The sequence below is a fragment of the Chanos chanos genome, chromosome 3, assembly GCF_902362185.1.
Source record: "Chanos chanos chromosome 3, fChaCha1.1, whole genome shotgun sequence".
NCBI lineage: Eukaryota > Metazoa > Chordata > Actinopteri > Gonorynchiformes > Chanidae > Chanos > Chanos chanos.
In genome coordinates this window covers 5,979,956-5,994,847 of record NC_044497.1, presented here as the reverse complement: position 1 = coordinate 5,994,847, position 14,892 = coordinate 5,979,956, and the positions used below count along the sequence as shown (strand labels likewise).

Genomic DNA, 14,892 nt, shown 5'->3' with positions numbered 1-14,892 from the left:
AGGTAATGTTAAGAATATTAAAACCCTTTTCACTTCCAATCAAAGCACTTCCAGTCATGACAGTGTAGAGCCACAGGTTGCCACAAAGCTCAATGTATCGACATACAGTGATACAAACAGACAGCCAGACAAATTTAACCACCAGTGCCTGGATGAAGGTGATGTGACTGGAGCAGGTAAAATCCTACACAGCAATGATGCAGAATCTGTGTGCCGTGAAAGCCTAGATGACATGGGAGTTGTTAAAGCAGAGCTGGTAGACGTTGTGGAGGATGATGAGATGTCCTGTCTTCACGCTGCTATTTTGAGTCTGCACCAGGCCACAGTCCAGGCCAAAGCTGTTCAGCAGAATGTTCCAGAAAAACAACTATGCTCAGAGCAGTCAAAGCAACCAATGGCTACACAAAGTTCAGAGGAGCATGACTCCCCAGCAGTCCTGAAAGACAAATGTCTGGAGGAGGTGACTGAGCCTTCACAGAACACTGTGACTGAACCTCAACAAGAAGGAAAGGAGGAGATTGTGAAAGGTAACATACAGGCAGCTCTTGATTCTTTACAGAAGTCCAGCTTTAATGTTACCAAAGGAGATTTTCGGGCGGCAATGATTTATAGGAATTCTGGAAAGGTGCGTACAAGTAGTAAAAAAAAGACAGATGAAGGGACAGTTTCCAAACTGTCCAATGAGATAGTTTCCAAAGTTGATTCACCTCCCTCTTCACCTCTCACTGAGACAGAACAGGTGCTGCCTAAAGCATTGGATGATATAACTGAGACATTTTCTAATCAAAGTCAATCCAAGAATATCGCAGCAGTGCACAATGCTATGGCAAACCAGACTCAAAATGCAGCACATACACATTTCAAAAAGGACGGAAAACCTACTGGCCCAAAGCCAGCAATTCCACCCAAACCAGATCACTTGAAAGTAAAGCCAGGCTCAAATAAAGCTGCTACACCGGTTTGTTTATCAGTAACAGAAATTAAAGGTGAAAGTCAAATCATGCCATTAATTACAATCAGTCCTACAGACCAAAAAAATGTAAGTAATGAAGCCCCACAACTGAGACCAAAGTCTTACAAAGATGCTCTTTGCAAAGGCTTGTACCACAGCGGAGATAAAAAAGAATCAAAGCAAATTGATTCATCAAATATTTGCAATAATGTTGCAAACTCAGTTGTTGATCGTACAGCTGAAGAAGGGAATAATAACCCTGAAGAAATCAAGCCCTTGACAGACAAAGACAAAGAAATTGGAGACATGAGTGGTTTCTCCATCTCTGACAAATGTCCTGAAAGCAATGCTATTTCGTCAGCTGAGAAGGGTGCCGTGAATTTAGTTGACAAGAGTCCTGAGAGCAACACAGAGAAAATTAAGACCCAAAATGAGGTGGTCATGGGATTTCAAGCAAGTCTTCAAAATTTTGGAGCGAAGGCTGGAGGCGCAACTCCGCCTGTGAAACCAAAAAGAATCAAAATGGCACAAAACCAAAGCAACTCTGAAACACAACTAGCTGAGGTTAATTCCTCTTGCTTACCTACAGGAATGGCTGTGCAGCCCGAAAGCTCTGCTGCTCTAGAAAAGGCCTCATCATGTGAAGCTCCTCAATCATCCGACTCTCAGAAAATAAATGTAATGAATCGGGACCGAGCGGATGAAAGCAAAGTGATAATGAGAGAAAAGAAAGTGAAGAAAGAGACAGAGAATGAGCGACGCCAAAGGCTGTCAGTTCACATGGATCAGATCATGAGAGGAAATGTGGATGCAGCAATGGAAATCTTCGATAAGATAAGGGAGCAAGAAGAGCTGAAAAACATTCTTTCCAGAGTGGAGGAAATCGAAGAGGACACAAGTCAAGTGGACGTCAGTTCCCTCAGGAAGATATTTGAGAGTGTCCCAGATTGGGTGGTGCCACGAAAGAAAAACATAAAACCCAAAAACGTCACAGTGGAACAGAGAGATAAATTGGAACCACCAAAACAACCTGAAATGATGTCATCTATGGAGCTGGTATTTGGGGACCTTGAGAAAGCAAGCGCTGAAATAATTCATCTTAAAGAGCAAACATTGGCAAGACTCGTGGATATTGAAGAGGCTATTAAAAAGGCCCTGTGTTCAGTTTCTACATTAAAATCAGACTCAGACATTGCAGGATTATCTGGTTTGTTCAAGGAGTCCCTCGTGGCTGCACAAAGCTTGCCTTCTTCCTGCAGTCTAAAGAAAATAAGCATTGGTTCTAGCAAATCCCAAAAAGTGGATGTACAGCGAAGCTCTGAAACTCACGGGAAGGATGTTACAGGACTTGCAGGTGTTCAAGAAGCCAAAGCTAAGCCAAAACTTGATAGCCCCATGACCAAAACAAGAGCAGGATCACCGTCCTCACCTTCATTCATATCTATTCAATCTGCGGCACGAAGGAATGTGGAAACTCCTGTGACTCAAAGCCCCAAACCAAAGCACAATGCTGTTCAGGCAGCACAACATTTGTCATGTCAAGACAGGACCACCAACATCAGGCAGTGCTCTGAATCAAATGGAGCTTCCTACAGCCCTGCCGTTCAAAACCGACAAGTCAGTACACTGGAGGTACAAACAAACCATGAGAGACAGAGAGTTACTGGCACGAAGACCATAAGCGAAAACTTTGAGAAAAAAGACTGCTTTGGAAACACGTTCTATTCGTCTAAAACATCAACGGTTGTCACCACCCAGCCAGACACAAGAATGTCATCTCAGAGCAAGATGGTTACCAGCCCGACCAGATCTGAACTGGTCACATACCCAAAAATCAACACACCATCCATCCGAGAGGACCGACCACTGATGTGAGAGAAATAACAATTACTGTCTCTGGAACAGTTGATCCGAGAAAGAGAGCGCTGCCAAGAACTGTGTTTTTTTTTGCCTTAGGTTGCATACTTACCTGGTTAAACAGGCCATGTGGAAAATTTATGAATGGCTTTCTGAAGTTAGTCTTTTATTTGTGAGGAAGCGTCGTTGTTAGAACTACTTTTTTTTTTTACTGTTTTTTTATGCCTAAAAATGTTGCAGTGAAATATTTGTCTTTCTGAAAATATCATTTTCCCAAAATTCATGAACAGTGAAGAGAAATACATCCCAGATATTTAAGTTATTTTCAAATGATAAAAATTCAACAAAAGCCATTTTGTTCATTTTATACAAATACTTTTGTGCGTATTAAAATGTGAATCGAATCAAATCAAATTTGTGTGCTTTGAATTGTTTTTTTCTCCTAAATTCCTTAACAGTAAAAAAGGTCAAATATGATATGGAAGAACATATGCATGTCATGGAAGTAGAAATAAACACTCAAAATTTCCAACAGTGCAGAGGAGCAGCCTTTTGGTTATAGGACAAGAAGGGGGTAATGCTGGAGGGAGGCACGAGAATCTTTCTATTTTGAGACAAATTCAACACCCCCATTCCAAAAAGGCTTTTATGTGCTTATAAATGAGACGCGTGAGAGGAAGCAGGGATCATCTAAGGGTCAAGGCTGTTCAAATAAAGCGCATAGCATACGCTTGCATTGCTCTACAGTGAGCAGGATGGCTAAATGAGACATATGTTTGTCCCCTTGTTTGAACACCGTTGCGTAACTGGCTGTGCAATGCACGTGAGATGAGCAAGACCGGAGTTTGCTTTCTTTTCCGCCACTCATGGGGGGGGGGGGGGTGAGGGAACATAGAAAAAGGTAGTCCATAAACATTGCATTTGAATCAGAACTGTTTTCTATTTTAGCAATGTCATAGCCAAAAATGTTTTCTTTCTTTTTCTCCATTTACAAAATGTTTAACAAGATATTATACAGCGGGGGGATGAAGGTCATCTGAGCTTTTTCATGAAGTGAAATGCACCTTTACACACCTTTAATACCATTTGAAAAAGATTAACGTGGTGAATTGTATGTAACTTTTCACCAGTCAGTGGATTTGTTTGTAGTTTTTAAGTTGGTTAATCCTAATTCAAATTTACTGACATGTTGTGGTTGTTTTCCCCCCTCTCATTTCTTTCTTTCTTTCTTTCTTTCTTTCTTTCTTTCTTTCTTTCTTTCTTTCTTTTTTTTGTAATTTCTATGGTATGGATGTAGTTTCAGCCTGCTCCTCAGGACATATGTTCCTCCTGTCTGAAACCTGTTTATCCAATGGAGAAAATGACAACGGATAAGCTCATATTTCACTCAAACTGTTTCCGCTGTAAACACTGTAAAAAAAAACTGAGGTGAGAAAGTCACAAAACCAAACAATATCAAAATCAGACAGAATCAACTGATCATTCATTACAGTGTGGGCCAAACCTGTATGCTTACGACAGATGACTAATAATTTACTGTTAAATTGGCTTAATTATTCTTTGTGAGTAATTAATTTGATAACTTGACTGAGATACTATATTCAGTACAATCAAAGTTTTTAAAAGGCACATTTTCTAATATTGATTGTTAGAACCACACTGATTCTGGAATCATACTTTATTCTACTCTAGACTCATTTGTTCACAAAAGATTAAGACTATTTAAGACTACTCACTTCAGATGAAAAGATATGTTCCTGTATGTTCTTAAGAACATTCTTGGGCAAATCATTAAACTTAATCATTAAGCACATATCTCATGTAAATTCTATTTAAAGTAAAGCTCATCTTTCAACAAAGTCTGCATATGCAATATATAAATTGTCAACAAATTTTGTCTTGTTTGGTTTTAGCTTACGCAACTATACTCCTCTCTATGGAGAATTCTACTGCATCTTCCATTATCAGCAGCTCTTCAGAAGAAAGGGAAACTATGACGAGGGATTTGGGCGTAAGCAGCACAAAGACCGCTGGCTACAGAGAAATGCAAATGGTGCTAAAGCCTTATAGACCCAGCAGTTTACTTGAGACATCAAATGGTTCCATATATACCACATGTTCAGCTGGTGATTAATGTGTATTGGAGCAAATTTAATGTGAAATCAAAAATGTAGATTATCTTTATGCTTTTTTTTTTCCCCTCAAAATTTTAAATGACTTTAGAATAGTAGTCTGAAATGTACAGTTTTTTGGGGGGTTTTTTTTTCAAATTGAGATTCTTAAAATGAGGTCTGTTATGACAATGTGGATGATGTCATAAGTAACGTTATGACAACACCATATTTGGACATTTCTAAACATTTCATTTTGTTTTCAACATTCTTCTTTCCATTATTTACATTGAGCTGAATTTGACTATTCAATAAGAGTTCATTAGGCATAAAATCAATGATGGTTTTGAAATCCAAGAGTCTCTTTAGGTAGGTGATTCAGCACATGCAAAAAAATCCGCTTTGGCTCAATACAGATCCTCAAACAGGGCGTCTACACATTTTCCAATTCAAAATTCCAGACATTCCAGACCTATATTTCTGGACTTCTTGGTGAATGTCATAGTCCAAGTTTTAATAGATTGGATTATGTGTATGTATGATATACCTCAATGTTAAAGAGGCAAATAAAGTTCTTTTAACATGTTATCATATATTTCATTGTGTAACAAACACACACACACACACACACACAGACAAAAGTATTGTCATATATTATTATCTAGGTGTATTATTGGTCAAATCGGTTTGAAATGATAACTTCATACATACATACCAGTCAAAGACTAAATACAGTTAGGTTTTGACAATTCTGCTGGCATCTAAAAAGCCACATACACGCCTTTCTTTCCTTCTTACACCACTTGCCCCACCAATCCATTCCATGTTACAGAAGGCAAAGACAAAAGCTTTGGCCTTTAACCACTTGCCAACAGTGTGTCACTGTTCATAGTTATAGCTGACGTGTATAACTACAATGTGACAATATTTTTAATAACCCAGTGTGGACCTCATTATATTCCATTGCATTTACCATAGTTACCTTTCCATGTTAATCAGAGGTGGAAGTTTAATTCACTGTCACCATCGAGATGTGATGTGTTAAATGACACGAGCATGAAATGACACAAGTTTTGCATTATGCATCGTGAAGTTGTTTTAATAGACAACATTACTTCAGCCACCACTGTAAAAAAGTCAGCCGGAGGACACAATACAAAAACATATCACAGTACAATAAAATACCCTATTCATTGTAGCCCTTGACCACTAAAACAATGAACAATGAAACTGAATCAAAATGATCTTACTATATTTCATAAACAGCTACACATTTTGGTAGGAGCTGCCACATAAATCTTGAGAGGCAAAAATAATTTCTTTATACTAGTTATTCATATTTTTAAAAACATAAAGTTAAGAAGCTATACTGTCTTTGTAATGTTTCATGAAAGTTATTTAAACCTGGAAAACATGCATCTCATAATTTAGTACTATGGAGCGGAAGCCCGTTTTCCTCTGGTTTAATAATGATCCCATTCTCCGCTTTCCTGCAAAGAAAAAACACAAAAGTTGTCTTTATTAAAGAAAAACATAAAAATGATCTTGTCTCTACACTGAGCAAGTACTTACATACAGTGTAAAACTCAGACGCCTGTGATAAGATTCCAAAAACTCTCAGAACATCTTCTGTGCCATTCACCATTATAGGATAAAATGAAGTGAGCTGGGATTTGAATGTTCAACAAGATTTCTAAATAAATATCAGAGCAGTCTACCCAGTGGGTGTTTTATAGTACAGCTGGGGCTTTTAAGGTTCCAGAATCCTGCTGGTTTTCATCCCATTCCTGTCATTAGAGTTTGTCTCTAACTAGGAAACAGGTGTCTGGGTTCTTATGACAGTCAGTACAATTTGGTGGTTGAGGGGTGCAAAGCAGGATTTCTAGCTTCATCCTAAAGCATCTTAGGATTCACACAGCAGGAGTTCTGGACCCTAAGGACAGAGTTACTTAACACTCCCCAGCATTTAACTAAGGAATGCTACCTTGTAGCCGTACTGATGATGATTTCAATTTTGAAAAGAGAAAATTCAACTAATGTTATCTTCAAGGCATTTCAGCTGTGGTAACATTCTGGAACATTCTGGAACATTCTGGAACATTCTGGAACATTATTTCTAACTTTTGTCCTTGGAACCATTTGGTGACCGTCGATTTCAGTGAAAGGACACAGAGAACTGGGAGAGAAACTCACGTGTCCTGGTCCATGAGCGGGTCTGTGTGATCTTCGAGCTCTGTGTTTAGAGTCTCGGGCAGAAGGAAGCACAGCGCTCCGCCTGCGAACGGGGAGACTCCGTAGATCACCATGGGAATGGCAGGATGGTACACGGCCAGAAGACCAATCAGAGGGGCTAGAATACCAGCCACACGGGCACACATGGAGTTCAGGCCCACACCATTCTGCCTGCGAAAATGATGGTGAAAATGAACATGAAAAAACAACCCAGCCACATCAGTATAAAGAGATAACCTGACTGAACTGGCTGAAGACAAGCGTGACATAAAACGCAAACACGACAGTTATGGCCTGTTTTGCTAATGTTTAACTGTTTTGCCGTCAAAGTGGACTCACCTGACCACTGTGGGATAGAGTTCGGCTGTATACACGTAAACAATGGTGAACGAGGCGGCGAGGGAGAACTTCCCCACCACTGCAATCACCGTGACGACAACAGGAAACTCTGGAGAGTCAGAGAGAGGAAACGGCGAGATGGTTAAGGCACAAGAAGAAACGTTCTGAGATTCTTGAAGAACTAATGGCTACAACACAAAATACTGCAACTGAAAATCACGATGGCTTCCGTGTTGTGATTCACGGTTTTCCCAATGACAGCGCTGCGTCTTTGATACTCTGGAATCAGAATTCACTTCCCATGTATTTACTCGGACCCTGATATGCTGAAAAACTGACGATGACCTAACGTCAGGACAATGCCTGTGACGCTTGCACAAAACCACAAAAAAAGTCACAATTAGTACAAGAACCATTACTTTTGTGTACCTTTTGGAATGAGAAGAATAACAAGACATGCAGTCCCACCGAAGAACAAAGCAACACTTTGGCAAACTTTTCTCCCAAATCGTTCAATTAGGGGAAAACATCCCAGACGGGCAGGGAGCTCTGCTAAGCCGAAGATAAACTGAGTGAGGTAGATGTCGAGGCCAAAATTACCCACGTTCAGACTGACGCCATAGTAAACCAGGCTGGTGACAAACCTGCAAGGGACAAAAACAAACAAACAACAACAAATAAAATAACGTCCTGTGTAAGTGTCAATGACTGGATTTTGCTTGTGTTTTCTGATATGCCAAGCTGAGGAGATCATTTCATCATGATATGCCGGGTCAGCACAAGTAATATCAACCAATCCGAATGATTTCTGCTAGGTTGAGCTCACCAGATATAGCACATGATAAGAGCCCGTTTCCTCAGGTGGGGCACTCTGAAGAGGTCCAACATGTTTCCGGTTTTAGCCTTGGTTTCAGCCTCCAGCTGAGCAATACAGACAACAATCAAAAGGAAGCATCCAAACTCCTCTTGTTTTTCTCTACTTAACATACTAATTAACTGAGAAACCCAAACACATACCAAATGCACTGGTATGCATTCAGGTGAAACTGGTTCTTTGTAAAACACTGTCAGCAGGCAAATGCACAAAACAATAAACAATAAACAATAAACAATAAATGCTGTATACATCTTGAGCAAAGTGACTACTTAGGATTTTTTTTTTCTTCATCAAACTACTTAAGCAGTGGAGAGAAAGAAGGAATATTCAGAGGACAAGCTGCTCAGATAACTCACCTTGTCCAGCAGAGATTCCGGAACTTTCCTCCCATTGATACTAGCAGCTCTGAGGATCTCTTTCTTGACCTGCTCCTTCCTGCCTTGGGTGAGAAGCCAGCGGGCTGACTCAGGAAGAATCCTGTCAAACACACCAGGCTGTTACTTACATCATCATCATCATCATCATCATCATCATCATCATCGTCATCATCATCATCATCATAGGTGTCTCAATAGAACCAATATTTTTTTTACTGACCGACTAGATTTTGTGTCATGGTTATGGCTCAGTAACAATAACGGTCTGGTTTTTTTTTTTTTTTTTTACCAGGATATTAGATATTAGGCTGAGGAGAAGCTTCTGGAGAAGAACTCACCAAAAATAAATCCCGAGGATCAGGACAGGAGAAGCAAGGACCAGCTGTAGGGTCCTCCAGTTGCGAATGCCATAAGCTATGCCCGACATCACCATGAGGCCGACGGCATAGAAAGAGTGCGAGAGGATGGTAAAGAGAGCACGTTTGGAAGATGCACACCACTCAGCACCTACACCGCAGCACAAACAATCAACAGCATGATTTTCCAGTCAGAGAGCTCCAAAGGGCTCTTTTATTCACAAGACAAAGATGAAAGAGTTGTGCATAGTGTTGCTGCTAAGAGCAGAGAGAACACATTTGATTGATCCTTACGAATTTGCATGTGAGAAGCCACACTGTGACTCTGTGTCAAATAATATCGAATGTGTGGCCATATATTCATCAGTGCTCTTGGAGAGATCAGTGCAGCCGAGTCAAAATACAAAAGGGAGGTAATTCGATGAGTAAAAGATATTTGCGAAAATTGTTATGTTTGTGAATATTTCAATGCAGTGAAATAACTGAGTTCAAACTTAAACCTGCACTACACTTGAGAATAGTGGTGTTTCCGTATATCAGTCTCCACCTAAAACAAAAGTGTTTATAGCGATCCCTGAGATCGTCATGCCGACCACGAAACGGAGCGCTATGTAGACGTAGATGTTGGGTGAGAAGGCAGCAGCTACGCCAAACAACAGCTGCAGGGTGAGAGACAGCATTATGACAAAGCGCCGCCCATACCTGCAGGAAAACGAGTGAAAGAGAGAGAGAGAGAGAGAGAGAGAGAGAGAGAGAGAGAGAGAGAAAGAGAGAGAGAAAGCACAGTCTGCTCAAACAAGCTCAAATAGGAACAAGCCTTGAGAACTACAGGAGACCTCAAAGGTCCCCACAAAGATCCAGTCAAACATTTATTTTGCCTTTAATTCAAATGTGTAACTGTTGTCAAATAATGTAATGCTGTGTAATATGTCACTGTGTTGGTTGCTACATGACAATATGCTCATTTTTGCACAAAATCTCCCTAACATTTTTATCAGTTGGGCTGTGTTGTATCTGTTGGACATAGAGTTTCTACACCGTTTAGTGCTGAAAACTAACAAACTTGGAATGGAGATATTCAATTCTATGATCAGTTAATTAATATGAGCAAAACATGAATGCATTCGAGTACTCTGCATTGTCTATTATCCTGTAATTACTTTGTTAGTGCAAATTGTTATACTGCAATTACATAATTACATATGTAATTACAGGCTCTTTATCGTACAAAACGAGAGAATAGGGAGCAACATTTTTCATATTTACAGAAGTTACCCTGTATTTGTATGTTGTTAGGCAAGTAACATAATGAGATATACAGATTACAGTGGTTCCTTTTGACTTTAAGTAAAATGAGCTAAAACCAGATTTCACCTGTCATACATCATAGTATGGAAAACTAACATGAAGAAAGTATATATTAAAATATTAGTATATCGAGAAATGGGCATATCTCTTCTTTTGGTTAATGATTTCTTACGTTCTTACTCCACAAACAGCTGTGTTGTTATTATGTATACCTACTTATCTGCCATTGGGCCAAACAGCAATGCTCCAATCAGGAGACCGGCCATGTAGATGGACTGGGACGCCTCATTCAAAACTTTATTCTCACACACTAGGTTGAACTACGACAGAGAAAGAGTGAGAGAGAGAGAGAGAGAGAGAGAGAGAACAAATGCCTTTTTACAGTGCATATGAGAAATGAGAAAGCGGCAAATTACGAACTGTGTGCTTGGTAGACTACATTTAATCTGGTCTATTCTGTCTATGTGTATTTAATACACGCTGGTCAGTGTCTGAACTATAACTTGTTCAACACCAAGAAAGATTCACAAGCAATATCATTTTTGCACCTACGAGATAAAACAGATCGTACATTTTAGTAGCGAGGGTGTCCAATGAAGAGAGTTCGTTTTCAAGATTCCTAATGGTATATACCGCGCGAGATGGCCCGCAGCTATTTGTCATGTGCAGATATGTCCGCAGCATCTAATGCAGTCAAGCACTCCTGTAGTGAGCACAGCCAGCGAAGTCTGTAAACTCTCTCTGTACGAACTATTCAAGGGGTTCCAATAAATAACTTGATTATTCAGTACAAAGTATCCACGTTACAGGAGAAGAGCATGGCTTTAGTCTGACGGCGACTAACAGAGCAGACACTTTGTAAACCCTAATTCTAATTGTGGCTCGAGAAAATTGAGAGAGGGAGCGAGAGAGAGAAAAAAAGATTATTTCATGAGGAGAATATACAGTACCTCCGTTATCAGTGAGCTAGACCCCTTGGGTGCTTTGTAATCCCAGCCATCCACACAGTTTGTTGTATCATTAAGTCCATACTTTTGAATGGCGTCTAGATCAAGCTGAACAGGTGTGAACATTTTACAACTCTCATACTCTCCAGCATCGTTTGCAGGGATTGTCAAGTTGAATTTTTCATCGTAGGTTAAATTGGGTCCCTTCTCCAGGATCCACTCGGTATTGCAGTTGTGGGGAAAGTTGAGCCCAGTGAAAACCTGTCCAAACATGTGGAAAGCGGTGAAGATGTTGGGGATACATATCGCCACTAGCAAGCGTTTCTGAAAAGTGCCGAACTCCCCTACCGCCGACAGTATCTGTCCGAAGTGGATCATGTTCAAATTGGGAAGTGTCTCCAAGTGACACCTGCGAGATGATTCCCTTGAACCTAATAGACTGTCACCAGCACTTCATTCATACTGAGTTAAATTAATATTTAAACTGAAAAAACAAAGTCCATCTGAACCATTTGCGTACAAATTCCCTCCTCTGTTTTCTTTGGTGTTCCGACATTGTTTTTGCAAATTGTTGTGATGACAGTAAATTAATAAAGAACACCATCCAATGTCAAAATAAAATAAAATAAAATAAAATAAAATAAAATAAAATAAAATAAAATAGCACGGAGATACTTTTGTAATCCCTTCCCTAGATGCTACCTAACTTTAAACTTTTGACTGCGACCGAGACTATAAAAACCCTTCGGATTCTCAGCACATAGCACTACTGCTCGAGCGAGGTACTTTTGGTGCCCAAAAGGCACGTGCGCAAGTATTTGGGGGGACTTTTGACAGACGAGGAAGTTGTTTGACTTAACTCAGGGGCGCGATTAACTGGGTGGTGGTTTTTTTGGGGTGGGGTCCAGATCCATTGCACAGCAGGCGGGCACGTCACTTAAACCGTGTTTAACAAATTACCCGTACATAAACACCGCAGGTATCCGGGGCGTTGAGGGTCCTGTCCAATTGCCCGCATGATGTAGTCACTGGTCGTATAGCTGTATCTTTTACCCAACTTAGGTAACGACATGAAAATCTTGAAGAAACGTGGGTAGTTTAAGTTTTGTCCCCATAATCCATTTCGTTATTGTGCAAGTCTTATCGTTATGAGAAATAGCCTACCATCGTTATTATTTTTGACAAGCTAAAATTATTCTGTCTTGGTTTTATTTGAACCATGAGAGTATGATGTTTTGTTGCACTAAGTTAGTTTTCATGGCCCCTTTCGTATTATGGTTTTCTTGATAAAAATGGAGTGAGTTCTGTTTTTATTCTGTTTTTTTTCTATGACGCACATTTTAGCCGTAGCCTAACCAATGCTCTAGTCTATTGTATACCGGTAGAGACAGTTCACAAAGTTTGGCACTTGAACTGTAACATGCCCGTGCACACACGCGTCCATCCATCACAAACTCGGTCTCACGCATACAAACGGACTGTTCTTTTCTGTTCTTTGCGTCACAGTGTATAGAACATTTCACTAATCCTGAGTGTATGGAAAACATATGACTGTTATGGGAATGCGTTTAGGCTGCTTGGTTGGAGCCTGGCCACCCTCCACGGGTGTACCACTCGATAGGATATTGGCATGAAAACAACTTCATTTATCTGGTCTATCGTTTTATTTCATCATGTTTCTTCTCTGGAATGTTCTTTAAGTTCTTAAAGTAAGCGTTTGCCCATAGAATCTTTCTGCACACAATTGTAAACTTATTTATCCTTAAATGTATCGGTTTTTTTTTTTTACTTTGTAGTCCAGGTCTAAGTCCACTAGGACTTGCTTGCCCACTAGCAAGGTAAGTTTGCATGTCATGTGGTTCGTGTTCGTAACATACATGCAGCGTCCTTTCCTCGACTCCAGGCTTTGACCATGGAATTGATTAAAATAAGCAAGTAAACAACAAACAAATCAAAAGGCATCAAATCATGAAGTCCCATTACTTGGGTGAAAAAGAAAACAACAAAAACAAAAGTAAAAAAAAAAAAAAATCCACCTCACACGCAGCACTGCAGGGGTGGTAAACTGTAAACAGCACCCACAATTTCATCATGCAGCTCCGTCGTCAGGTTAGTGCAACACGACAGTGTACACCTGATATACGACCATGCTTCGGCGGTCTTCAACCTGATACGTCGGTTTACACGGCAGGGATTACACTTAAATACCATTAGTCTGGACCAGTCCACTATCAACAAGATATCGTGGATTCACTGAGAGTACATTAACTATCTCTGGCATTTTTATTTATGGAGAGGAACGTTTATTTCGCAGATCCGAAAAGGCACAGTTTATTTGACAATGCCAGCTAAATTCAATTAATTTTAATATTAGTACATCAATCTTAATACCAATCGTTTTTGGAGTTGTCGGTTTAAGACGTAGTATGCGCACTATGGAGTGCGAGAATCATGAGCACGTGATATTGAATGTGTCATCAGGTAAGGGCTTGGGAGAATCGTTTTTTATTCATGTCGGAATTCCTGATGTTGTGGGTGAATTAGAATATGAAATTCAAACGTTTTAATAAATGGATGTATTCAAGAGATTAGACACGCTGCTGTCCGAGACTGCCAGCCAGTTACGCAAGTTAACATTGTATGCGTGTTTCAACGGTTAATAATTGACCTCATACAATGTAGTAAACACGTAAAACAAAAATCAAACTCCAAGAAGAGAGCTGATATGTTCATTCTTTATTGTTTTTAAAATAATTAGATTAAACATGCTTCAAAGTCCAAAACCATCAAAAGAGGAGAAAATTCAAAAACGAGAGAAATGAAAATGAAAATAAAGGAAAATTAAATAGGCCTATTTAACTTTTTTGTCGTTATTGCCTACAATAAATCGAGTGTGAAGGCAGTCCGTCTCAATACTACAGCATTTTCAAGCCCAAGTCATATTGTTCAGCTAATTTAAAACAAGGTCTTGTGGAAATACAGCAAAACGAAAAAAAAAGAAAAGAAAAAACACTGTCAGACGCAGCACTCAGTCATACGACAGGTTTACCTCTCTTGAGCAACACTCACAAACCTGTAATACTACTGCAAACAAGAACAGGGTAGTGGTAACTGAAACTGCATCAATTCGAACATGTGGAACATTCAGTCCTGCAGCAAAGACCAGGGATTAAACACAATGCAGACATCCACCGATAGATAAATCTCTCCTTAAATCTGTTATTTATTAAAGTAGTCATTCATATAGATTTCAATTAAACATTTGAATTAAGCCATAGAAATTGTAGGTGGCCTGTTATTGTGTACAGAGAATGTAAAAATAAAATGTTTTCTTTTGAGTGATTCATCCCTCTTTTCTGAATCAAGTCTTGAGCAGATGTTTTTATACAACATGTACCAAAAAGCTTCTTGTAGTTTATTTATTTATGTATTTATTTGAATGAATTACTGCAAAAATGTGCTCTTTGATTTGGTGAGAACCACTGTCACACAGAACTGACAGAATTTGCTATTGTGAATATGAAATTTAGAACATG

At 39.5% G+C, this 14,892-nt stretch overlaps 1 protein-coding gene across 1 annotated transcript; it reads right to left on the bottom strand.

The window, feature by feature from the left end:
* Positions 1 to 5,991: 5,991 nt before the first annotated feature.
* slc22a13b (solute carrier family 22 member 13b) lies at positions 5,992 to 11,984 on the bottom strand. Its single transcript, XM_030769510.1, has 10 exons — positions 11,360 to 11,984; positions 10,626 to 10,729; positions 9,649 to 9,803; positions 9,084 to 9,252; positions 8,725 to 8,845; positions 8,318 to 8,412; positions 7,921 to 8,135; positions 7,492 to 7,600; positions 7,114 to 7,323; positions 5,992 to 6,410 (listed from the first exon to the last, which is right to left on the bottom strand). The coding sequence occupies exons 1-10, from the start codon at positions 11,732 to 11,734 to the stop codon at positions 6,341 to 6,343; spliced, it is 1,623 nt and encodes a 540-aa protein (XP_030625370.1). The 5' UTR covers positions 11,735 to 11,984; the 3' UTR covers positions 5,992 to 6,340.
* Between the last annotated feature and the right edge of the window lie 2,908 nt (positions 11,985 to 14,892).